The sequence below is a fragment of the Salvelinus sp. IW2-2015 genome, linkage group LG11, assembly GCF_002910315.2.
Source record: "Salvelinus sp. IW2-2015 linkage group LG11, ASM291031v2, whole genome shotgun sequence".
Classification (NCBI taxonomy): domain Eukaryota; kingdom Metazoa; phylum Chordata; class Actinopteri; order Salmoniformes; family Salmonidae; genus Salvelinus; species Salvelinus sp. IW2-2015.
The window spans coordinates 24282708-24308484 of NC_036851.1; the positions used below are offsets into that span (position 1 = coordinate 24282708).

At 44.0% G+C, this 25777-nt stretch overlaps 1 protein-coding gene across 1 annotated transcript; it reads right to left on the bottom strand.

The window, feature by feature from the left end:
- Nucleotides 1-133: 133 nt before the first annotated feature.
- Nucleotides 134-25744, bottom strand: sort1a (sortilin 1a). The gene is made up of 20 exons (XM_023996497.1): nucleotides 25211-25744; nucleotides 11878-11937; nucleotides 11734-11807; nucleotides 10946-11048; nucleotides 10499-10660; nucleotides 10174-10247; nucleotides 9274-9323; nucleotides 6193-6320; nucleotides 5966-6110; nucleotides 5651-5806; nucleotides 5433-5545; nucleotides 5202-5304; nucleotides 4259-4427; nucleotides 3917-4131; nucleotides 3511-3700; nucleotides 3112-3228; nucleotides 2916-3024; nucleotides 2683-2795; nucleotides 2474-2600; nucleotides 134-2279 (listed from the first exon to the last, which is right to left on the bottom strand). Exons 1-20 carry the CDS (start codon nucleotides 25448-25450, stop codon nucleotides 2265-2267), a joined length of 2463 nt encoding a protein of 820 aa, XP_023852265.1. The 5' UTR covers nucleotides 25451-25744; the 3' UTR covers nucleotides 134-2264.
- Between the last annotated feature and the right edge of the window lie 33 nt (nucleotides 25745-25777).

Sequence of the window (25777 nt, forward strand, 5' to 3'; positions counted from 1 at the left end):
AGTAGTTAATGGGGATCCCAATAAACTAAACCTGGTGCGCGAGTTCCTTTGAAAGGTGATTGTAAAGGAATTAAAGCGTTATAGCATAATGCCTTCTTTGGTGAAGCAGGATCAAATAGACATGACAAGAAAGTTAAACATTTAAACTATTATTTATTCAAAGAGATCAACCTATATTGCAAAAGAGGACTTTCCAAGTCTGTTTGTAAAATTGTCAATGATATATAATAACACAAGCAAACAAACTACTATACACAAGGCCTAAAATGGAACAGACTATTCCCAGAAAGATGGAAATCTGAGACAAAACATTATGTCCATTATACAGCTATCTCACAGTATAGCACTGTACCAAAACTCAGCATGAGCTGCCATTTATAATAGCTGGTTAATCAATCCTGATGGTGTGAAAAGAAAATGAGTGCCTGCAACTGCAAAAAGCAAGTACCAGTTGCAAGAGCCCAGAGTGTTTCCTGGTCAGGAAGTCTCCTAACCCTCAATTGGGTCCACTTGGAGATGGAATTACATCCACTTGGAGATGGAATCACTTCATTACACAGTAGACATGCATTAACTCCTTGATATTGTGCTTCTCAAATCTATAAAGAAAACTAGGTAACATTGTCTAATGAAATGCTTGGGACTGAAGGCCCGTGATAATTTCTGCCGCTCTATGTTCTGAATACCGCTTACGTGAATAAAGCACAAGTGAATACTCAAACTGTTTTTATTTCTTAGATATGTTAGCTTATGAAATTCTGAGGTAAGAAAATATATTGACAAGAAAATGTTAGGACAATTAATTTCACATAATGTGTCCACTTGCCAATTGTAAAATCAAATAATTCCCACAAACACAAACTTTGAACATAGCGCTTCTTTTGTTAAACAAGATTTCGATTAAATCATAGCCTTCATCGTAATAAAAAAAAAGAGCAATGATTCACATTTAACTTAGTAACAGGTTGACAGGGTCTGCTTTTATACCAGTATTCAAAAGTTTGTTACCATAAGTAAACTATTTGCTAACATTACATATCATTGGTTAATATATTTGAGTTCATTAATAATTACATGTATATTATTTATGAACCATTTATTATCAGACCCTTTATTAATCATATATACACTATGAACAATAAGCCTTACACATGTATTTGCTAAATGTAATGGTTAAATAGTTTACAAGCAGACTATACCAGACACACACAATATTTGATCATTTTTAGATTTAGCTGGGTAAACTGCTATCCAACTAGTTCACTTCAATAGCAGTGTGTGTAAAGATTGTGTAAATTAAGTTAATTTCAGCTGTCATGACTGTTTATGACATTGTTAAGTAGGCCTCATGGCAGAGGTTAAAAATGAAAGATTTTTAATTATTGCTGAAGTAATTCACTAGTACAATATGGTCTGTTCAGACTTGACAACTCATTTGCTGAGTAGTTTCCCCCATATTCCCTACCCTCTCAGTATGACAAATCAGATACATTTTCTCTGCAACACAAAATTATGAAAGTGCTTTGGTAATATAATTCAAGATGTCCACTCTAAGCACAGTAGGACAAGGTACTGTATGGTTAGCTAGTTTATGTTAATGTGGTCATACTCACTAAAGCTGGTATGAGCCTGAAAACGATAACAAATTTAGTATACGTTTTCACCTCACACATATTGTTTATGAAAATTATTATCTTTTACACTTGGTACAAAATTATTTCAGACATAACTACATTTATAACTATGTACCACTTCAGTTGAAAGCTTTCCACATCTCATTTTGTATACTGTCTCTTTCGTAGGGGTGTACCATATCAGGTACTGTACCATAGAAACTCAGTCTGATCCAGACACACCATTCCCAGTGCCACTGCTGTTGTACCCTGACTCTCTGCACCACAGCAATAGAGCGCCTGCGCCATGAATCTGCATCAGAAAGCGTTGTGGAGAAAGGAAGGCTGCAGACACAACAAAAGCTCCTTAGGGACACAAAAGCTCTCCTCTGCGCTCCCCTCCACAGGCCCCAAGCCCACAGCCCCTGCCCCACTGCTCTCCAGCCCTCTGCAGGACATGATACATCCCTTTAGTGCCAGTGTCCTTGGGAAGGGAAGAGGTATGTAAGAACTGTTTGCAGTCATTGAGTAGGAGTGGAGTCTCAGAGCAGCTGCGGTATTAGTGGCGGCAGGAGGAGGAGGCAATGCTGGGAGGGAGTAGTCTTGGGTAGGCTGTCAGGTTGGCGGATTAAGTCTCTCGCAGCTCGCTTCTCACTCCAAGAGGTCCTGGGCGGGAAAATCCACACGTACACAGATATACGCCCACACACACACACACAATGAGAGAGAGAATATCGTGAGGACAGAGGCGAGTGCATGATGCAGGACAAGAGCAGGAATGTACTAGTAATGTACTGTACACAAAATTGCTGTGTCATACAAAAACTGTGTGTGTCTGTGTATGCTAGCAGTGTGTGAACCTCATCTGAGTCTTCGTGGTAGTGTGTTTTGCCCATCTCGGTGGTGTGTGTGTCCAGTTCATCCACTCCCTCTATCCCATTGGCCTCTGCATGCTGTTGTAGCACTGAGTACCTGTGTACCAGGAACCTGAGCGAGATAACCACACAGTCACATACTGTACACACAGGGAGGACAAAGGTTAGGGAGGAGATAGGTGAGGTAAACTGACCTCCCTCCGCAGACATATTTCTTGACGAGCATAACCCCTGTGGCAGCGCTGATGAGCAGAATCACCATTACAACCACTACTATAGAGGCAGAGCTTAACAAGTTGGCCTCCGTCTGAGAGAGAGAAGGAGAGGGGTGTTAACTTAAGTCTACAAGGGTTTTCCTACTCCTTGAGCCAGACAAAGACTTTACCAGATGCTGTATCATAGCTGTAGCAGGAATGCTACCACTGACCAGGGGTTTTGGGTGAAGTGCATTGCTGATGCAGTTTCTCCTCAGATCAATCTCCTTTCTCTTAGGCTGGATCCCACCCTCACACCGGTCGCCTGGAATCTTCCGGTAGCTTTAGGATGGAGAACAGAAGAGACGGTGAAAAATGGAAGGAGAGAGAGGGATTTTGTTTTTAGTTGTGGTGAGGTGAGTTCCTTACCCGCTGGTCTGCAGCTGTTCTGTGGTGCCGTGAAGACAGAACTCCAGAACATGGCCCTTCAGGTCTGCCTGCTCCACACACTCAGAACTGTTCTCTGCACGGTAGTACCCATAGTCACTACAACAGACAGAGACAGAGAGACAGAGAGAGAGAGAAAGATGCATATGTCAGTTGTTTGCTTGAACACAAGGAGAGATAGACAGAGAGGTGATGGTGAAAGATGGATAAGATGGGGAAGCGGGATACCTAGTCAGTTGCACAACTGAATTGCATTCAACCGAAATGTCTTCCAGATTTAACCCGACCCCTCTGAATGGGTGAGGGGAGGAAAGGGAGTCAAATAAAAGGTAAAGAGAGAGTGAGTAGTAACATAGACGGGAAGGTTTATGAGGTGCGGACCACTGGTAGTCGTCCAGTGTGCAGGGGCAGGGGGTGGGCTGGGTGGTGATGACATAATCACGTCCGTTCCAGCAGACAGAATCTTTCCTCAGCCGCAGGAAACGCTCCTTATATCCCAGAATGCATCCGTCATTGGGGTTGTTGAGGTCATCAGAGTGCGCCAACCACTGAACATAGTCTCCTTCCCCACCTGCAGGGGTACATGGAGACCAGTAAGCACAGGCACAAACGCAATCACAAGCACATCCACGCACGCACGCACGCGCACACACACACACACCACACACCACACACACACACACCACACACACACACACACACACACACACACACACACACACACACACACACACACACACACACACACACACACACACACACAACACACACACACACACACACACACACACAGTCCACTCAAGGCTCTGGGAGAGTAGCTGTTTGAAATCAATAGTAACAGAGACCCAGTAGTGACTGAGGGGACCCTGCAGGCCCACTCTGTACCCCCACAGGCTGAGGTTCATGGAGTGGGCTCCAGGCTCCAATGCCAGCCCTGTGAAATACAGCGGCTCACTGGTGAAGTTATACACATGCCAACACTGGCCTTCGTCTGTGGAAAACCTGCAGGGGAGATGGAGGAGGAGGGGGAAAAGGCCTCTTAGCATCATTATCAAACACAACCTGAGTGCAAAGATTTGAAATGGCAGGACCTCCTCCATTTCTGTCTGTCTGTCTCTCTTTCACTCACTTGATCTGGTTGACGGGTGCAGATGTGTGTTCGACAGCCACCAAAAGGCCTCCAGAGTCTAGGATGGCGTAGTGGTGGGGTCCGGTTAGCGCTCTCAGCCAGGAGTAGCCTCCATCATCAGACACATACACATCAGGAGACAGCACAGACGCTGGGTCACCCACACTACCTGGAGACAGAGAAAGAGAGGGAGAGGGGAGTGAAGGAATAGGGATATGAATGTTCCATTATTCTAGTGCTCCATAGGGTGGGCCTGTGTTTGTGTTCTTTTTGGGCTCAGTGTAGATGTTCCAAGGTGGCAAAGATCCAGATGGATATTGTCATTTATTGGTGTAGTAACAAACCTCCACCTCACAACCCATGCAACCCCAAACTGATCCGTCTGTTCACACTTCTCTTGCTGGCAGAGAGAAAATGTTGCCGTTTTAAAGCTCTTTTCCTGCGATTCTACACATTTTGCCATGTCTTGTGTGTTCATATGATACTGGAGTGACTCAACAAAATCAATGGAGGCCCCTGGGCATGTAATCTGGCTATGATAACTACACTATTTAGATAGGTAAACTGGGCTAACCAGCTACCAAGCTAACAGGTGCTAGTGCCAGGGTTATTTGACTCTTACCCTACGAGGTCCAGAGCCTGCTCTACCTGATAATTAATTGCACCCATCTGGTGTGCCAGGTGTAAATCAGTCCCTGATTAGAGGGGAATAATGAAGTGGAACTGTCTTTGAGATCCAGAGTTGAGTTTGAGGGGGCTAGTTTATAAACTGGACATTTCTGACATTGAATGACATAACTGCCCATGCACTTCCACATTTCTAAATTCCACCTTGTACAATCTACTATTACAACTCTCAACAGCAGTAAAAATGAACCCCATTCTGGGTCTGGATCCAGACCGAAATATTGAGTATGGCTGGTGTATACTGTGTGTGTGTTACCATGAGCCAGAATGAGGCCTATAGCGTTGAACTGTGTGAGGGGCAGCAGAGGGACGTTCATCTTCATAGAGATGCTGTATAAGGCGTGGATGTGCAGGCTGCACTGTAGACACACAGGGTGGGTAAGGGACAAGGACAAAACACTCATGAAATACAAAGCTTACATGCAGTATTGCTAAAGCACACATATATAATCACAGGGTTGTGTGTGTGTGTGTGTGTGTGTCTCACTCGGTCCGGGCGGTTGGTGGCGGTCTCAGTGTCACAGCGGCTGTTTCGAGGCCGTTGTACCGGCCGCCACTCCCCACCCTGGTCAAACGACACCACAGTCTCCACTGAGCCGTCTACAGAGGGGGGGGGGGGGGGGGGGGGGGGGGGGGGTCAGACTGTATAGAAAAATACTTCAAAACGGTGCGTCTCTGTGTCCGTGTGTGGCAGTGTACACCCACCCTCTGTGAGTACGCTGGTCATGTAGACACCCCTGAGCGAGGTGACGTTGGTGAAATCAGTGTCGCCCCCTGTGGCCGTGTAGAGGTGGCGCTCCAGAGACTTGGAGTAGAGCGTCCCTCTGTCATCTGATATGTAGATGGTCCCTATGCCAGTGTCTGTCACAATGTGTCACTAAGTAAATAAAGCTTCATAAACCATCTATTGTCATGTGGACGAAAGCTTCATCTGGGAGGATAGCAAGGGACAAGTGAGATCTTAACAAAGACACACATCTAAGAAAGAATCTTAATCCATAATTGTGTGTTCTGACTGACCTCCAGGTTCGTCTACGTGCATGAACACCATGTCGTCGCTGGCTGCCAATATGGAGTAGAACTGCTCATGGCCAACAGTAGGGAGCTGAGCCATGTTCCACACATCACCACCATCTACCGACACATGGATCATACGCTGGGTACCCTGAGGAACACACACACACATTATAACACACGCAGACTTTACTGTGGAAACGCACATACTAACGTAACACACACACACACACCGAGCCAGTCATGATGGAGGCGAAGACAAAGCGTCCTCCCAGTACGAAGGAGTAGATCTTGCTGGCGATGGTCTTGATGTTCTTGCCATAGTCTAGAGACCTCTTCAGCTCCAACATGCCCTTATCATCTGAAGAGGGGAGAGGGAAAGAGACGAGTCAAAACACGTATGATTGTTATCAGTACAAAGTTTGAGATTTTTTGCTCATCTATATACACCATATACAGTGGGGAGAACAAGTATTTGATACACTGCCGATTTTGCAGGTTTTCCTACTTACAAAGCATGTAGAGGTCTGTACTTTTTATCATAGGTACACTTCAACTGTGAGAGACGGAATCTAAAACAAAAATCCAGAAAATCACATTGTATGATTTTTAAGTAATTAATTTGCATTTTATTGCATGACATAAGTATTTGATCACCTACCAACCAGTAAGGATTCCGGCTCTCACAGACCTGTTAGTTTTTCTTTAAGAAGCCCTCCTGTTCTCCACTCATTACCTGTATTAACTGCACCTGTTTGAACTCGTTACCTGTATAAAAGACACCTGTCCACACACTCAATCAAACAGACTCCAACCTCTCCACGATGGCCAAGACCAGAGAGCTGTGTAAGGACATCAGGGATAAAATTGTAGACCTGCACAAGGCTGGGATGGGCTACAGGACAATAGGCAAGCAGCTTGGTGAGAAGGCAACAACTGTTGGCGCAATTATTAGAAAATGGAAGAAGTTGAAGATGACGGTCAATCACCCTCGGTCTGGGGCTCCATGCAAGATCTCACCTCGTGGGGCATCAATGATCATGGGGAAGGTGAGGGATCAGCCCAGAACTACACGCAGGCCCCTGGTCAATGACCTGTAAAGAGAGCTGGGACCACAGTCTCAAAGAAAACCATTAGTACCACACTACGCCGTCATGGATTAAAATCCTGCAGCCCACGCAAGGTCCCCCTGCTCAAGCCAGCGCATTGTCCAGGCCCGTCTGAAGTTTGCCCAATGGACCATTTGGATGATCCAGAGGAGGAATGGGGAGAAGGTCATGTGGTCTGATGAGACAAAAATAGACTTTTTGGTCTAAACTCCACTCGCCGTGTTTGGAGGAAGAAAAGGATGAGTTACAACCCCAATACACACCATCCCAACCGTGAAGCATGGAGGTGGAAACATCATTTCTTTGGGGAGCTTTTTCTGCAAAGGGGACAGGACGACTTGCACCGTATTGAGGGAGGATGGATGGGGCCATGGATCGCGAGATTTTGGCCAACAACCTCCTTCCCTCATAAGAGCATTGAAGATGGGTTGGTGGCGGGTTCTCAGCATGACAACGACCCGAAACACACAGCCAGGGCAACTAAGGAGTGGCTCTCGTAAGAAGCATCTCAAGGTCCTGGAGTGGCCTAGCCAGTCTCCAGACCTGAACCCAATAGAAAATCTTTGGAGGGAGCTGAAAGTCCGTAATTGCCCAGCGACAGCCCCGAAACCTGAAGGATCTGGAGAGGTCTGTATGGGGAGTGGGCCAAAATTCCTGCTGCAGTGTGTGCAAACCTGGTCAAGAACTACAGGAAACGTATGATCTCTGTAATTGCAAACAAAGGTTTTCTGTACCAAATATTAAGTTCTGCTTTTCTGATGTATCAAATACTTATGTCATGCAATAAAATGCAAATTAATTACTTAAAAATCATACAATGTGATTTTCTGTATTTTTGTTTTAGATTCCGTCTCTCACAGTTGAAGTGTACCTATGATAAAAATTACAGACCTCTACATGCTTTGTAAGTAGGAAAACCTGCAAAATCGGCAGTGTATCAAATACTTGTTCTCCCCACTGTATACAAAATATGTGGACACTCCTTCAAATTAGTGGATTTGGCTATTTCAGCCACACCCGTTGAGGACAGGTGTATAAAATCGAGCGCACAGATATGCAATCTCCATAGACAAACATTGGCAGTAGAATGGCCTTACTGAAGAACTCAATGACTTTCAACGTGGCACAGTCATATGATGCCACCTTTCCAACAAGTCGGTTCATCAAATTTCGGCCCCGCTAGAGCTGCCCTGGTGAACTACAAGCTCACAGAATGGGATCGCTGAAAATCATCTGTCATCGGTTGCAACACTCACTACCGAGTTCCCCACTGCCTCTGGAAGAAACGTCTGCACAATAACGGTTTGTAGGGAGCTTCATGAAATGGGTTTCCATGGCTGAGCAGCCACACACAAGGTCACCATGCTCAATGCCAAGAGTAGGCTGGAGTGGTGTAAAACCCGCTCTGGAGCAGTGGAAACACGTTCTCTGGAGTGATGAATCACGCTTCACCATCTGGCAGTCCGATGGAAGTATCTGGGTTTGGTGGATGCCAGGAGAACGCTACCTGCCCAAATGCATAGTGCCAACTGTAAAGTTTGGAGGAGGAATAATGGTCTGGGGCTATTTTTCATGGTTCGGGCTAGGCCCCTTAGTTCCAGTGAAGGGAAATCTTAACGCTACAGCATTCAATGACATTCTAGACGATTCTGTGCTTCCAACTTTGTTTCAGCATGAAAATTCCCCTGTGCACAAAGCGAGTTCCATACAGAAATGGTTTGTCGAGATTGGTGTGGAAGAACTTGACTGGCCTGCACAGAGCCCTGACCTCAACTCCATCGAACACCTTTGGAATGAATTGGAACGCCAACTGCGAGCCAGGCCTAATCGCCCAACATCAGTGCCCAACCTCACGAATGCTCTTGTGGCTGAATGGAAGCAAGTCCCCGTAGCAATGTTCCAACATCTAGTGGAAATCCTTCCCTGAAGAATGAAGGCTATTATAGCAGCAGAGGGGGGACCAACTCCATATTAATGCCCGTGATTTTCGAATGAGATGTTCGACGAGCAGGTGTCCCTATACTTTTGGTCATGTAGTGTATCCTTGTGTGCTGTTGTGTATGGTGAATCGTGTGGCTGTGTTATTGTTAGTGCAGTCTCTCTGGACAGATGTCTGGCTCAATGATTCTACTGTTAGTGATTTATTTGTTGTTATTGGTGTTGTGTTGACATGAGGTTGTGTTACTGTAGTCATGGTCTACTCACTGCAGGATCCGTTAGAGTTTGTGGTGAAGTAGATGCTGTCCTCAGGACCCCTAGGATCACACAGACAGACGGACAGTGAGACAGACGGACGGACAGACAAACAAGAGATCTTTCCTATTCACTGGGGATTGAGGCCGGTACATTCCTCCTGACGCGTATACATGTAGCAGGGTTATACAAAACAGATGGTGTGGAATATGGACTCATCCCACCGTGACACCCCTTTAAAGGAATGAAAACATCTGGTTCCCACCTGACTGAGGTGTCACTCGACTGCTGCTGAAGTGACAATATTCACCAACCCACTGTACAACTGACCTCTACCAGGAGTTGTGAAATTAATATACACTATTCTGCTGACTCCTGATTCACTGTCCTGGGAGCCCAAACTGCTTGTGTAATGCATTCTGGTCAGAGCTCCAATTGAAGCTGTGGCCACAGAGTTCCCAGAATGCTGTGCGAGGTGATGATTGTGCAGTAACTACCACATCCTGTCTCTTTGACCTGATCTGAACTTCTGTTGCTGCACTGAAACTGGAGTCAAATATGTGGTCACAACTGACAGGCAAGACAGCTGGAATAACAACAATAAAGTCAAGCTTGCACACACACACACACACACACACACACACACACACACGCACACGCACACGCGCGCGCACACACACACACACACACACACACACAACTCCTGTAACTGTTTGTTTTGCTCACACCACTGATTGGGAGAGAAAATTAGAGAAAAAGGGAGAAGGATCCGGGCGATACAGAGGTAAATGATATGCTGTTCGAATATGGAGCTAGAGGACATAGATGTTTGTTTGGAAGTAAACAAGATCATAAAAAACATCCATTGTTACTGATTGATTAATAATGAACTAGTTAAATGGAAGCTCTCACCATCTGACCAGACACACGCTGTCATGGATCTTCCTCCAGGTGGAGCCAAAGTCTTCAGACAGCCACAGTTCCAACTGGAGGAGAGGAGAGAGGGACGAAAAAAACAGATCATATTCAAAGAGGAAAGGCAGATACCTAGTCAGTTGTACAACTGAATGCATTCAACTGAAATGTGTCTTTCACATTTAACCCAACCCCTCGGAGGCTGCCTTAATCGAGGGTTATGTGCCATGATGCTGAGGGTCAGGGATCAGAGGTTAGAGGTTAGGGTCATGTACAATGATGTTGAGGGTCAGGGTTATGGCTTAGGGTCAGGGTTATGTACCGTGATGCTGAGGGTCAGTAGCACGTTACTGTCGTTGGGGTTATACAGTGTCTGAATCAGAGGAAAGAAGGGGAGGTCCGCTGGGGAAAAACTATGTCCATAATCCAGCGAGCGGAAAATCCGGGATCCCCCTCCCTCTGACACATCACCTGTCATGATCACCTGGATGACAGAAAGACAGTGGATCAGAGGAGAACCCAGGAGATCACTAAGCGACAGAAGAGATCACCAATAGAGGGAGACATGGAACTGGCTTAGATCTGAGAAACCAGGTGCATTAAATCTCTGGGCAATCAGAGCAATTATAACTCACGTAGTAGTACCAGAGAGAAACAAAGACTAGTTCGATTACTGGAGCTGTGCATCTGTTGACTGAATCCTCTAGGTACAATCCAGTCTATACAGACAGAATATGTCTACGTAGTCATGAAGGGAAGAAGTACTGACCCTGCCAGAGTTGTCAGGACCAATGGCGATGCCAAACTCAGTCTGAACAAAGGTGTTGTTGATCAGGTGGGTCACGTCCTGGAATGTCTTTCCATAGTCCTCGCTGGGAGAGAGAGACAGGGGGGGAATGTACAAAAACCTACTGGGCACTCCCAATACAAATCAGGAATCCTTATATTAAAAGCATCATAACTCCACTATTTTTTATTTTAAATTTTACCCCCTTTTCTCCCCAATTTTCGTGGTATCCAATCGCTAGTAATTACTATCTTGTCTCATCGCTACAACTCCCGTACGGGCTCGGGAGAGTCGAAGGTCGAAAGCCATGCGTCCTCCGAAGCACAACCCAACCAAGCCGCACTGCTTCTTAACACAGCGCGCCTCCAACCCGGAAGCCAGCCGCACCAATGTGTCGGAGGAAACACCGTGCACCTGGCCCCCTCAGTTAGCGCGCACTGCGCCCGGCCCGCCACAGGAGTCGCTGGGGCGCGATGAGACAAGGATATCCCTACCGGCCAAACCCTCCCTAACCCGGACGACGCTAGGCCAATTGTGCGTCGCCCCACGGACCTCCCGGTCGCAGCCGGCTGCGACAGAGCCTGGACGCGAACCCAGAGACTCTGGTGGCGCAGCTAGCGCTGCGATACAGTGCCCTAGACCACTGCGCCACCCGGGAGGCCAACTCCACTATTTTAAGGGTGACCCCAAAAGTTAATGTGCGATTCAATCCCTGATGAGTTGAGACTGGTAAAAATAGACCCGTATCTCCTGTATCTGGAGTTTCTGACCTGCGGTAGAGTTTAGACTGGCCAAGGCGAATCATGAAGACAGGCACCTGGAATGTGGTTAGCACCAGAAGCACCTGTGGAGATACAACACAGGCTTTACAGGTGAACACACACACACACACACACAGTTTATACTCTACTTACCCCTGTGCCATCTCCCACCCAGGCCAGAGACACTGAGCCACTCAAGTCATTGAAGGCATACTGCAGACAGGAGAGAAAGAGAAGGCTTATCAACATGGCTTACAAAGGATCATGAGGTACAGCACGTGTAGCGTCGTGTGGTTTACGCTAAGTGAAATCACAGGGTACAGGAAACAGTCAAATTTGACACGTGATGTCATACAGAACACAGAGGGACATTCACTTGTGTGATTCCCCTTTTCCTACTCTCCTTTATCCAAATCCTGCCTGTTCAACACAGGGAGAGTTGACCACACACACACATACACACCTCCCAGGCTGTTGCTGAGTGTCCCAACTGTCAAACAATGTTCTTTGTATGGAACTGTGAGTGTGACCTACATTCCTACTTGGCTGACAAGCTGAGAGGCCCGAGAACAAGAGAGTGACTGAGGGCCTTGTGTCCTGAAAGCAGGACAAAAACACTCTTGCGCACACAGGCCCCTAATTCTCCTGAGGGCCCCCTAAAGTTTAAGTCCAGTCTGCAGACGATGGAGAGAGAGAGACAGAGAATATGTGTGTGTGCCTTAGAGCTGATCGAGAGATTACCCCCAGAAAGAGACAGAGGGGAAAGAAAGAGAGCTAAGACAAAGAAGTCAGGTGGAGAACATAAAGACTGTTTGTCTTACATTACCACTAATCCAGAGTTCACTTCTTCCATTCTACCCTGAATTACATCTAGTAGGTCTGTGGAGAGAGGATGCTATGGTTCCCCCACCACTAGCCTGCCTCTATGTGTTGTTTATGAGGAGAGGTAAGGCCTGGAGAGTGTCTGCTACTCTAGGAAGTCTATAAAGCCACAGGAGGCAGGCAGGCAGGAGGCAGGCAGGCAGCTCTCTGGAAACTACTAGTAAACAGGTCCAGGGGAACACATGATCGCTCCAAGTGTGAACACAAGTTTCCATCCTTTCTTCAAAAGCATCGGTTCCTCACACTCTCTCTCCATCCTTCCTCCTCCAAATACAGTAGATATGTTCATACAACCCCTCAATCCTTCCTTAATCCTGCTCCAAAGGAATCATCTCACTCTTCATCCCTCCTCTGAAGTGATCTGATCGACCCGGTTCAACTTGAGTTCAAAGACTCTTGTTGAAAACAACCCTGCCAGGTTTAAGCTGGCACGCCTGGGCACAAATAATGTTACTGTAGCAGATTGTTCATGTTATGGGGGTGGAAAGGCTTCTGCTTTTCTTAGGAGTATAATAGTACAAGACCAATGCTTGTACACCTGTGTCAAATCTAACCAAGAACGTGTTTTCTTAATTTGTTCCTCTGAACCCCTGCCAGGCTGCCTGGACAACCGATACCCTGCCCTGAGTTTCAAACCCAAAACAAAGCAGCAAGGCAGTGTGGGACAGGTCAGCCTCGGTCAGCCCAGTCAGCAGCTCCAGCTGGATGACAGGGACCAGAGGAGGTTCTGTCACAGACAGATATATTTTAACTTGGTGGGAGGGACGAGGAGTAAGAAGAGGGGGATGAGGAAGAGAGGAGACTGCCTGGGGGGATGAATTGATACCATCAACGGACAGAAGATGAGATGGAGGAGGGAGGAAAAATCATTTAATTGTCAAATACAGCTACAAACCCTGTGTCCTCACTGCCAGACAGGATGTGACCTCACAGACCAGACATGAGCTCACATCCTGTGACGAAATATTCCAGAGCTAAAGCACACACACCACTGGTATACTGTAGGGCTGGGAGGTTACAGGCCAGCACAGTGAGCCCCTTATTCTGCAGGGTTCTAGGTGTTAACAAGAGTGCTACATCAATATTTCCAGAAATAAAGGTCAAACACATGCAGGCTGTGATCTTTGAGGTCAAGCTGTGTAAATGTCATATATGGTTTGGAGGTTTGGGTATGAAGCTTAAAGGAGCAGGGAGAAAGGGGCTGCAGGGTCAGATGACAGCTGTGTCTGTACCAGAGCCATGTATTTAGAGAGTTGGGCCAACTTCTAGAATTTTGAATATTGATCTAATTTTAGACATTCAGGTACATAGCATTATTTAAATATTCCCCATTTAATGTAAATGGAATGCTAACATGGCTGCCATAGAATGTTGTGGTTTCATGTAAATGCTTCATAATGCAGAAACCTCAATGGTCCAACACTCTAAATGCATGGATCTGGCTGGTACTGTATATAGGGCTATTGCAGGTCTAGGTACAGTAAGTTTGAGGCACTGGGCTGGAGCTGAGTGAAGTGAAAGTCTGGTCCTACTTGAAGCTCAGTCAGCTATTAGCATCTGGGAGGAGACACATACACAGCCCATTACTCCACCCCTATTGAGTGAAGATGGGATAATATGGAAAAACAAAAAAACACAGCCAACCATGAAACTTTCCTTCACCCTACATTTCTTCCTCCCCTATCCTCTTTCGTATCCCCTTCTTTCTTTATATCTAGCCGTCCAACTCTCCTTCCCTCCCTTCTTCTCTCCGTCCCTCTCTCTATCCTCTGGACACAAACAGCACGTGGAACGTCACTGTGCTGCTTTCCTTGGTTCTGTGCTGCTGGCTGCAACCCAGCTCTGAGACACACACTGAGACACACACACACACACAGGGAACAGGACATGTTTTCTCTGTACATTCTGACCACAGACCAGAGGGGAAAAAACAGCCAGCCAGCCTGACCCTCATGATGTTGTTATTGCACATTTAGACACATTCAATCAAATGACGAAGGTGAATACTACACAGAAAAAAGATAATAAGCAGCAACATATAGCCCTAGATGCGTGGAATAATGAATTACATTTTCCTTAAATACTTCAGTTTTGTGTCTTCTCTCCTTGGATCAGAGGTCAGGGAGAGATAGTGGTGTGTGTCTGAGACTAGGAGTTTGTGCTGGACACAGATAAAGAGGTCTTTAGCCTGTGGGTTTCTCAGCCCTGGAGAGTCAGGATGTAAACATACAGCTGGATATTCAGACAGACGGTCACTGTGGTTCTGGCCAGTTAGATTTATAGGCATAATTCCATAGTTCCCACTGGTGTCAGTGACCACTTTAGTTAGCCTACATTTTACACAGATATTTGGACACGTATGATGTTATGCATTACTGACAAGTTACCCTGAATAATCATAATGTATGTTGATAACACTAATGTCTTATGTAGGTAGTGTTGTTAATGGTTATTTACTGTATAACACACTGTAGACCTATATCCTTCTGTTCCTTGCTTAGAGGCATTTCCATGTAAAATAAAAAAACATGAGCACGAACATGTCAAGTTCATAGGATGGAAAATGGGTCTTAGAAAACATCAAGCAGGAAGTCTTATTAGGTATTAGAAATACATCAAAACACAATGTTAGCGTAAAGACTCCTCCCAACTATTTTGACATATTGACAAGGTAAAACTCTGTCGTTCTGCCCCTGAACAAGGCACTGTTCCTAGGCCGTCATTGTAAATAAGAATTTGTTCTTAACTGACTTGCCTAGTTAAATAAAATTTAAAAAAAATGGTATACTGCGCTAATTTCCCTAATGTGGACAGTTTGTGTTACTACCTTACACAAGCTTTCATTTTCAAGCTATACAATTTAGTGGAATTATAAATAATTTTTTACCTCAGATTGGTGATGTTAGTATAAAAGTTTAGTCATCACGATGACGTAAGATTGATTGCTTAAAACGACTCAATATCTTTGGTTCTGTACCGCTGATATTGTCACGCTGGGATGCGCAGGACTTAGAACGAGGAGTTAATGAAATGGCACAGAACATTTGGGTGGTCTCTCTATAAAAGTCGCTGGCCACACACCAATACATTTTTTGGACAGTCAACCGTTGTCACTGTTGATATCCTATGCCGGGTCGTGATTCATTTAAGTTAACAGAAAAAGTGGTCTGTTCCCTTTGTGGTGAAATCAACAACCGACATTCCAAAATATAGATATAAGCCTTCTACAAGTTGTCATCGAACCAAGTACAGGTTGTTATTCCAAGTTTCTCTGTGGCCTTTGAATAGTGTTAGTTTAAACAGTGCTACATCCCCGTTGTGCTGAATTTAGTGTGAGATCCATGGAAGAATTAACGACCCGGTCACACCGACAGCGTCTTTTGCGTTTTGTTACACCAGAAGTACATTCATTTCCAATGGAACGATGTGTTTGCCTTGCAGCATTGCCTTGCAGAGACGGCTGCAGTGCATTGTGTGTGGTGCATACGTTGGATTTATCGAACATATGCATCAAATTGTATCCGTAGACGGCTTGACAAAAATGGTAGCAGAAGGTGAATATTGAACTTTTGTTGCACACATATCCAGATGATGCTGCGTACCATTTTGCGTAATGACGCTGTAGGTGTGATCCAGGCATTACAAAAAAGAGTTGCGTTACAACCGCGTTGGTATTGTGTGTAGATTGATGAGAAAACATGTTTTATTCAATTTTCCAAAATGTGGAAAACATGAAGGGGGGTCTACTTTGAAAGCACCGTATACACACTACATCAAGAGAAGTATGTGGACACCTGCTCGTCGAACATCTCATTCCAAAATCATGGGCATTAATATGGAGCTGGTCCCCCCTTTAGTGCTATAACAAGATGAGCACAGGCTTTAGCCTACACATTGAACTGAATTAGCAGATCATCTTGAGACGGCGAGTCAGTCAGAAGGGGAGAAAATATCAACTTCAAAACTTCTCTCAGTAGCAAAGCTAGCTTTGCTTACTTAGCTGTCACTAAGTTACTACTGCCTTTGTTTGTTGAACTTGAATGGCAAAGACACACCCACATTAAATCACACCCCAAAGACAACTCTCATTTGGGCTTCAGTAATGACCGAACACATGCGGAATCGGTGAGTGCAGTTCACCTTTAAGATATTTTCACATTTCTCTCCCTCATCAGGAGGGAGAATAATCATAGTCGCGGGAAGTAAGGGTGCTGCAGCACCCTAGGAAAAACATACACATATATACACAGTTGAAGTCAGAAGTTTACGTACACTTAGGTTGGAGTCATTAAAACTTGTTTTTCAACCACTCCACAAATTTCTTGTTAACAAACTATAGTTTTGGCAAGTCGGTTAGGACATCTACTTTGTGCATGACACTTTTTCCAGCAATTGTTTACAGACAGATAATTTCACTTATAATTCACTGTATCACAATTCCAGTGGACCAGAAGTTTACATACACTAAGTTGACTGTGCCTTTAAACAGATGGCTTTAGAAGCTTCTGGCTTTAGAAGCTTCGGATAGGCTAATTGATATCATTTGAGTCAATTGGAGGTGTACCTGTGGATGTATTTCAAGGCCTACCTTCAAACTCAGTGCCTCTTTGCTTGACATCATGGGGAAATCAAAAGAAATCAGCCAAGACCTCAGGAAAAAATTGTGGACCTCCACAAGTCTGATTCATCCTTGGGAGCAATTTCCAAAAGCCTGAAGGTACCACGTTCATCTGTACAAACAATAGTATGCAAGTATGAACACCATGGGACCATACAGCCGTCATACCGCTCAGGAAGGAGACGCGTTCTGTCTTCTAGAGATGAACGTACTTTGGTGCGAAAAGTGCAAATCAATCCCGGAACAACAGCAAAGGACCTTGTGAAGATGCTGGAGGAAACAGGTACAAAAGTATCTATACCCACCAGGGTGGCAGCATCATGTTGTGGGGGTGCTTTGCTGCAGGAGGGACTGGTGCACTTCACAAAATAGATGGCATCATGAGGTAGGAAAATTATGTGGATATATTTAAGCAACATCTCAAGACATCAGTCAGGATGTTAAAGCTTGGTTGCAAATGGATCTTCCAAACTCAAATGATTGGCATCTTACCATTCAAACAATGAAACCTGATCTAGGATAACTTTTTAAAACATGAAATTATTTGGCTTGCTCTAAAAGGATTTGGCTAAAAGCAAATCTACCCGCTAAGCATACTTTCAAAGTTGTGGCAAGGACAACAAAGTCAAGGTATTAGAGTGGCCATCACAAAGCCCTGACCTCAATCCTATAGAACATTTGTGGGCAGAACTGAAAAGGCGTGTGCGAGCAAAGAGGCCTACAAACCTGACTCAGTTACACCAGCTCTGTCTGGAGAAATGGGCCAAAATTCACCCAACTTATTGTGGGAAGCTTGTGGAAGGCTCCCCGAAACATTTGACCCAAGTTAAACAATTCAAAGGCAATGCTACCAAATACTAATTGAGTGTATTTAAACTTCTGACCCACTGGGAATGTGATGAAAGAAATAAAAGCTGAAATAAATCACTCTATTATTCTGACATTTCACATTCTTAAAAAGTAAAGGGGGTAATCCTAACTGACCTAAAACAGGGAATTTTTACTAGGATTAAATGTCAGGAATTGTGAAAAACTGAGTTTAAATGTATTTGGCTAAGGTGTATGTAAACTTCCGTCTTCAACTGTACACACACACACACACACACACACACACCACACAACACACACACACACACACAACACACACACACAACACACACACACACACACACACACACACACACACACACACACACACACACACACACACCACACACACACACACACACACACACACACACCACACTCAAAGTTTTGCACACTCTTGTCATTCTCTCAACCAGCTTCATGAGGAAAAATCTGTCATCTAGGCAAAGGTGTTGTCAGTTTTGATGTCTTCATTATTATTCTACAATGTAAAAAAATACAAAACTTTGAATGAGTAGGTGTGTCCAAACTTTTGACTGGTACTCTATATGTGTACAGTTACAAGAACAAAAGATTATTGTGAATAGGCAAATTAATATAATAGTTTGATTAAAATGTTTACATGCTTTGCAAGGAGAACGATTTGCTTAATAATCCTGTTTCCATGGACACATCTGAAATCAGGCTACCTGATGGGAATTTGACAAATGCAGAAAATCGGCAATTAAAATAATTGTTCTACCACACGTACCATGTAATTTTTGGGAAGCCTATTTGATTCTGAGCTCGGTTATATAATGTTTGAAAAGAGGGAGGCTTGCACTGCTGGTGCTAGCACATGTGCACATCAAACACACCGCTGGAACGCCCATTAAGGTCTTTACATGTCCTAATCATTTGAAAGATTGCTGAGACAACCAGGTGTTTAAATTTGCATATGCTTACTTTGATTATGACCTTACACCAATTAAGATTAGCTAAGTAAGGTGTTTACATGGCTAATGGAATACTCGGCCTACTGCCATTATCAGTTTGGTATCGGACTATTAGTGTGCGTGTACAGTAAACATACTCTGATTGGTACAGGTCAGTGGAGGCTGGTGGGAGGAGCTACAGGACAATGAGCTCATTGGAATGGCTGGAATGTGTCATGAACCAGCTCGTAGCCCGTAACAAAGGAGACAACGTGGAGATAAGGAATAACAGATATATTTATTAAACAAAGTAAACTACACGCAATTAACAATGGTGTCTGTGTGTAATCAGTAGTGTTAATGAGTGGTTGTGTGCATAGATGGTGAAAATTAGGGTTGTTGAGAGGTGCCAAAACAAACAAGCCAGAAAATTCCACAACCAAAAATAACAGTGTGTCTGCATGGAGCGAGTCTCCTCAATGAATGGGGTGAAGATATATTTATCCCCAGGACACACCCGAGCCCAGGTGTGTCCCATTTCGCTGACGACCCTCCCAGCTCTGCCCACCTACATCCTATTAAGGAAAACAAGAGCAAAGAGAAAGAATTCGGCAGACAGAGTGGGAGGGTTGTCACAAATTGAATTAATAGAATGTGGTTTCCTTATGTTTGATGTGTTTGATACTGTTCCATTTATTACATTCCAGCACTTACTATGAGCCCATACTCCTATAGCTCCTCCCACCAGCCTCCACTGGTACAGATTTGGTCCGCTCCAGACCAACCAAATTTGGTCTTGTTTGGGGGTGGAGCTCATTAGAATGATAGAAATATAACCAAACATGCAAAGGAGGATATTACATTTAGTTAACTTTGTGTATCTATTCAGGATACATCACCATGAAGAGAATGACATTTATAATTATGCCTTTTTGTGTAGTAGAAATTAGGGACGGCTAATGTCAGTCTGTTATTATATTTCTGTTACCGGGTGTTAATCAACTTCACTTATAGTCTAATAACCAAAATAGATTTTTTCAAACTCAAGGTGTCATATCAAAGCTGACACCCGATTATTTTTGTAGACATCTTTGAATCTTAATTTGGAGTAGATATTTAACAGAGTTTTGGGAAAACGTGGTCACAAACTGAGGAAGATTTTATCATTCTGTTACCAAACTTTACATCTGCACTGTACATGTATATTTGTAAAATGTTCTGTGGAAATTGTTAAACGTAGTGCTTGTGCATTGAGTCGTATGGTTTGTTTAACTTTGCAATCAATGGTTTTTGTTTGGCATACTTTTAAAGTAAAAAAAGAAATCTGAGTCAGCATCATTCTGTTACCATGGAATTTCACTTCTTGTCACTTTCTGTAACTAAGACCCTGGGCCCTCACACAGTGCTAGACCTTAGAGGTTCTAAACCTAGAGGCGCAACGTCGCAATACTTTCGGGAATTCTTCATAAAGCAGACTCGGCAGAACAGACTGAAGTTTGCCAAGTCAAGTGAAAACCTTAGCTGTTAAATTTCAGAAAAATACAAAACCTAGATTCAAGCCAATCTCTTAAGTAGCTGAAATGTTCGTTGCTACAACCTCGTGAAAGAGAAAAACTGACACTTTTCATCAAAACAACTTTATATTGAAGTTGTGCCTTTGATTTGACTGTCTGCACATGCGCAGTTCGGTGCGACACGGCCATTAGACCTGATGACGTGTTTCTGCTCATGACATCACCTACAAGTATGATCAGAGATTTCTATTGGAGAAGCAGATTCTGCAAATCGTCATATTGTACTATCTTTGGCTACACTGTGTTGGAACGTACTGTCGCACACACTCTCCTCTTTAAATGAGCCATGTCAACTGTTCGTATGTTGCACAATGCTATGGAAACCAAAAAGAGGCATTGACTGAATCAATTATCTCTCTGGTATTTAGGGGTGTAAGTCTCTCACGAATTGTAACAGACTTTTATGACTAGCAAGTGAGCCGAGGCTTGTGTTGTCTTGACACAGAAGATTCAGCCCTCGCCACAAACCTAAAAAAAAATACTGGCCCCCTGTGCCTTGTCTTGGCCAGTCAGCCTGCTCTTATAGCAGATAGACTCACTGGAGGTCCGAGAGAAACATGTGGGGAATGTTTATGAGGGAGCACAGGCTAGTGTGGATAGGAGGTGGTGGGTGGACCACACTGCCAATAGGAGTGCTTTTTCCATGGTCAAAAGGAGCTTCAGGTGTTCCAACTCTAGCACATTCACTCACTGATCTGACAACACAAAGACCATCAAGTACTTAGTTGTGGCATTTCACAGAATTCTAGAACATTCCTCTGGCCGTATTCGTATTTGTCTACCATGAAAACACCAGGACTGTACTGAACTGGCTGTTCTGCTCCTAAAAACACTTCCTGCTTCCCTGAGGACAAAGAGAGCTGGAGAGACGGCCAAATTAAGTTACCGCTGGGTTTCAAAGCTCCTGTGAGTTGGAAGGGGGTAGAGAATGCACTGGGAAGGCCATTTTAACTGGAGATGGGCTAAGCTGGTTTACCGTGGGATTACCAGAGAGAGATTGTTTATGGAGTTGGGAGGAACTTCTAAGTGTCCATTTGGGAAGTCATCAAGACTTGGGCCGAGGGGGTTTGAGAACATTTGGAGAGAGGTCGAGAGAGGTTTGGATGGTGTTTGTAGCATATCTCATTGGCTGGAGGGTTCAGGTCAGGTCCATATGAGAGATCATAATTCCATAGCAAACTGGGTTAGGGTGTGGGCCTTGAGGCATATCTCAGTGCAGGGACTTTTCTGCCAGAGAAACCCTTGGGCGGCCGCCTATGAGTTTTTTTGGGGCGCCTAAGTTCAAAACACTTTTTGGGTTACTACATGATTCAATGTGTTATTTCATAGTTTCGATGTCTTCACTAGTATTCTACAATGTAAAAAATAGTAAAAATAAAGAAAACTCTTTGAATGAGTAGGTGTGTCCAAACTTTTGACTGGTACTGTATACACAAACGCACATACGGAAAGTATTCAGACCCCTCGACTTGTCCCACATTTTGTTACGTTACAGCCTTATTCTAAAATGGATTAAATAGTTTTTTCCCCCTCAATCTACACACAATACCCCTTAATGACAAGGCAAAACTGGCCTTTAGACATTTTTGCAAGTGTATTAAAAATAGAAAACTGAATTATCACATTTACATACAGTTGAAGTCGGAAGTTTACATACACCTTTGCCAAATACATTTTAACTCAGTTTTTCACAATTCCTGACATTTAATCCTAGTACAAATTCCCTGTCTTAGGTCAGTTAGGATCACCACTTTATTTTAAGAATGTGAAATGTCAGAATAATAGAGAGAATGATTTATTTCAGCTTTTATTTCTTTTATCGCATTCACAGTGGGTCATAAGTTTACATACTCTCAACTGAGTCAGGTTTGTAGGCCTCTTTGCTCGCACACGCTTTTTCAGTTCTGCCCACAAATTTTCTATAGGATTTGAGGTAAGAGCTTTATGATGGCCACTCCAATACCTTGACTTTGTTGTCCTTAAGCCACTTTGCCACTTTGAAAGTATGCTTGGGGACACTGTCCATTTGGAAGACCCATTTGCGACCAAGCTTTAAACTTCCTGACTGATGTCTTGAGATGTTGCTTCAATATATCCACATAAATTCCCTTCCTCATGATGCCATCTATTTTGTGAATTGCACCAGTCCCTCCTGCAGCAAAGCACCCCCACAACATGATGCTGCCACCCCCGTACTTCACGGTTGGGATGGTGTTCTTCGGCTTGCAAGCATTCCCCTTTTTCCTCCAAACATATCGATGGGCATCTTCACAAGGTCCTTTGCTGTTGTTCTGGGGTTGACTTGCACTTTTCGCACCAAATTACATTCATCTCTTGGAGACAGAACGTGTCTCCTTCCTGAGCGGTATGACGGCTGCGTGGTCCCATGGTGTTTATACTTGCGTACTATTGTTTGTACAAATGAACATGGTACCTTCAGGTGTTTGGAAATTGCTCCCAAGGATGAACCAGACTTGTGGAGGTCAACATTTCTTTTCTGAGGTCTTGGATGATTTCTTTTGATTTCCCCATGATGTCAAGCAAAGAGGCACTGAGTTTGAAGGTAGGCCTTGAAATACATCCACAGGTACACCTCCAATTGACTCAAATGATATCAATTAGCCTATCCGAAGCTTCTAAAGCCAGAAGCTTCTAAAGCCATCTGTTTAAAGGCACAGTCAACTTAGTGTATGTAAACTTCTGGTCCACTGGAATTGTGATACAGTGAATTATAAGTGAAATAATCTGTCTGTAAACAATTGTTGGAAAAATTACTTGTGTCATGTACAAAGTAGATGTCCTAACCGACTTGCCAAAACTATAGTTTGTTAACAAGAAATTTGTGGAGTGGTTGAAAATCTAGTTTTAATGACTCCAACATAAGTGTACGTAAACTTCCGACTTCAACTCAGCATTGAGTCACATTTGCAGGGCCCACAACCCACTCCACTAAACACACAGAGAAGCCATGTGGAGTCTGGGCTGCAAGAGTGTTCTAGTAGGCCAACAGCAGAGCCAGAGGCATCACAGCGTATGGGGCGGGTTAGCCCAGACAAACACTGCCATTTTTGCTGCTCCTCATAAGGCCACATTTAGCCTGAGTTAGCGGTGGCTTACACTATAACCCCATTAGCATCTGCCTTCAACTGGCTGAACAGAATCCCCTGACTCCTCAGTGACAGAGGCAGGCCAGTGTTGACTGATAGGGAAATAAATGCTGACAAAATGTTACAGGGGTTTGCATTTCCTCTCCACCTCAATCATGGCATGCATGCAGTGTGCTAACTTTTTGTCAGTCTCAGAACATGATACTTACATAGTTTGTTTCATGTTGCAAACAGTAATGAAACACTATGTCCCTTTTTCTACTGCATCACAGTGGAGCAGAGCGGAGCAATGAACTGCACAGAGAGCATCCACTCAAAGGAGACCCTGCTAGTGTACAGTCATATGAACTCACACCAAAACTGCTGCTTACAGACAGCAATTTACATTCCCCAACACACCTTTTTCTGCAATACAGGCAACCACTCTGGCTGCTATAACCAGCTCTGTTAACAGAAAGACGTGATGCAAAGCAACATGCCCAGCAACAGTAGGTTAAAACATAAGTAATCATGATGATTTGAGCAATGTTTGGCCCATAGACATCCTAAGCCATCATTGTTCTCATTCAGTCAGTCTATACTTTACTATAAATATACTGGCCTTCAATTATGTTCAATATCATGTTTTTTTAGGGTCTGAGGGTGATAATGAAATTAGACTTTTTGTGTATTTAAATCACAGCATATATTACCAAACTATACAGAGACAGGCCTACCGAATGTAGGAGACTGATGCCACAATATGATCCATCCTCTATCAATAATGGATGCATTATGAGAAACCGGAATGCATATTCACTCCACCTGACCCTTTGCTGTAGGGTACTCCTTGGGTCAAACTCACTTTGACTGAATCCCTAGTAGAAACAATAGCAAAGCAGGTACCCTGCCCGTTTTGGTAAAAAGCTGAGGGATGGGCCTGGAGACTTGTAACCACTCTCAAATTCATTTACAGAGCTATGGATGCAAGGACTGACCATCCATGATATCAAATTTGTCGTTTTAACCATGTTTTGAGGCTATACAGCAAGGGGGATGGGGGTTACATTTACATTGTTTTGGAGTAAAACAAGCTTATATTTTTAGGTTCTATGGGGTCGACAGTTGGAGAACACAATTTATAAATGCCTCGAGTTTAGTTCAAGTATCAATGGGTATATATCGTCAATTTATAAATAAATATGCAGCAACTAAGGATTGTAGCTTTAAGACAGTCTAACTCTTGTCAGAATATGCAATAAAGTTCATCCTTCTAATCAATCAGTCAATTAGGAATGTATAGCCCACGTGGTGATGAGAACCATGAGTCAATATCACCACAGCAGTCTGTAAGGTCACAAATGACAGATTATCACAATGGATTTGACCATTCCTCAATCAAATCCCTGAGAGAAATGTGATTATTTTCGCTGTGGTGGGATATCTGGGTTGCAGCCAACACGAATCAATGACAATGTGCAGTTTTATGACATTTTATTTTATATTTTACAAGCAACAGACTATGATAATACAAAAAAAACTTACGGTGTGTGTGTTATTTTTCAGCGTGGACTCGAATCCCGTTAGAGATTTGCACGTCTCTCCGTCCGGGTCAGTGCTCCGTTTGTTAAGGTTGTGTCCAGACAACACCGGCGAATCTCTCGGTCGCGGGGTCTTCACGAACGTTGTGTGTGCCCCGCCGAAGAAGTTGGCTTTCTTACAGAAATCCTCGCATAGCGCATAGGTAAATAACCAGACAACAGCGATGCTATACAGCGGAGTCATATTCGCAAGTCTGAGTTGTGTTGCTAAAAATCAATTTAGTAATCCGTTTCTATTATCACCAACTGTATTTAGACTACCCCACGTAGGCGGCGGCATACAGTGTTCATCTGGTGCAGAAGTGAACTGTGGCGTTTTAAAATGAGACGCCCACCTATCAGTCCGATTGGTTGAGACTTAATTGAAATGCCTTTTCATTGGACTGTAGATGCGTCCATTCATTCCCTATTCTTCCCAGTAGGAGCAAAGTTATTTGCTATTACGCTACCTGGCGGACAAAACCAGATGAAGGTTGTCAACCTCACCCTCCTGTATGATTTTGGTAATGAA

Bases quoted from the DNA above. Each gene is read 5' to 3' on its own strand.
- sort1a (XM_023996497.1), bottom strand. From the start codon at position 25,450: ATGACTCCGCTGTATAGCATCGCTGTTGTCTGGTTATTTACCTATGCG. The intron at 9,324-10,173 runs GTGAGAGCTTCC...GTGTGATCCTAG, and splicing joins AGCGTGTGTCTGGTCAGATG to GGGTCCTGAGGACAGCATCT. The intron at 4,428-5,201 runs GTAACACACACA...CTCTGTCTCCAG, and splicing joins AGGCCTCATTCTGGCTCATG to GTAGTGTGGGTGACCCAGCG.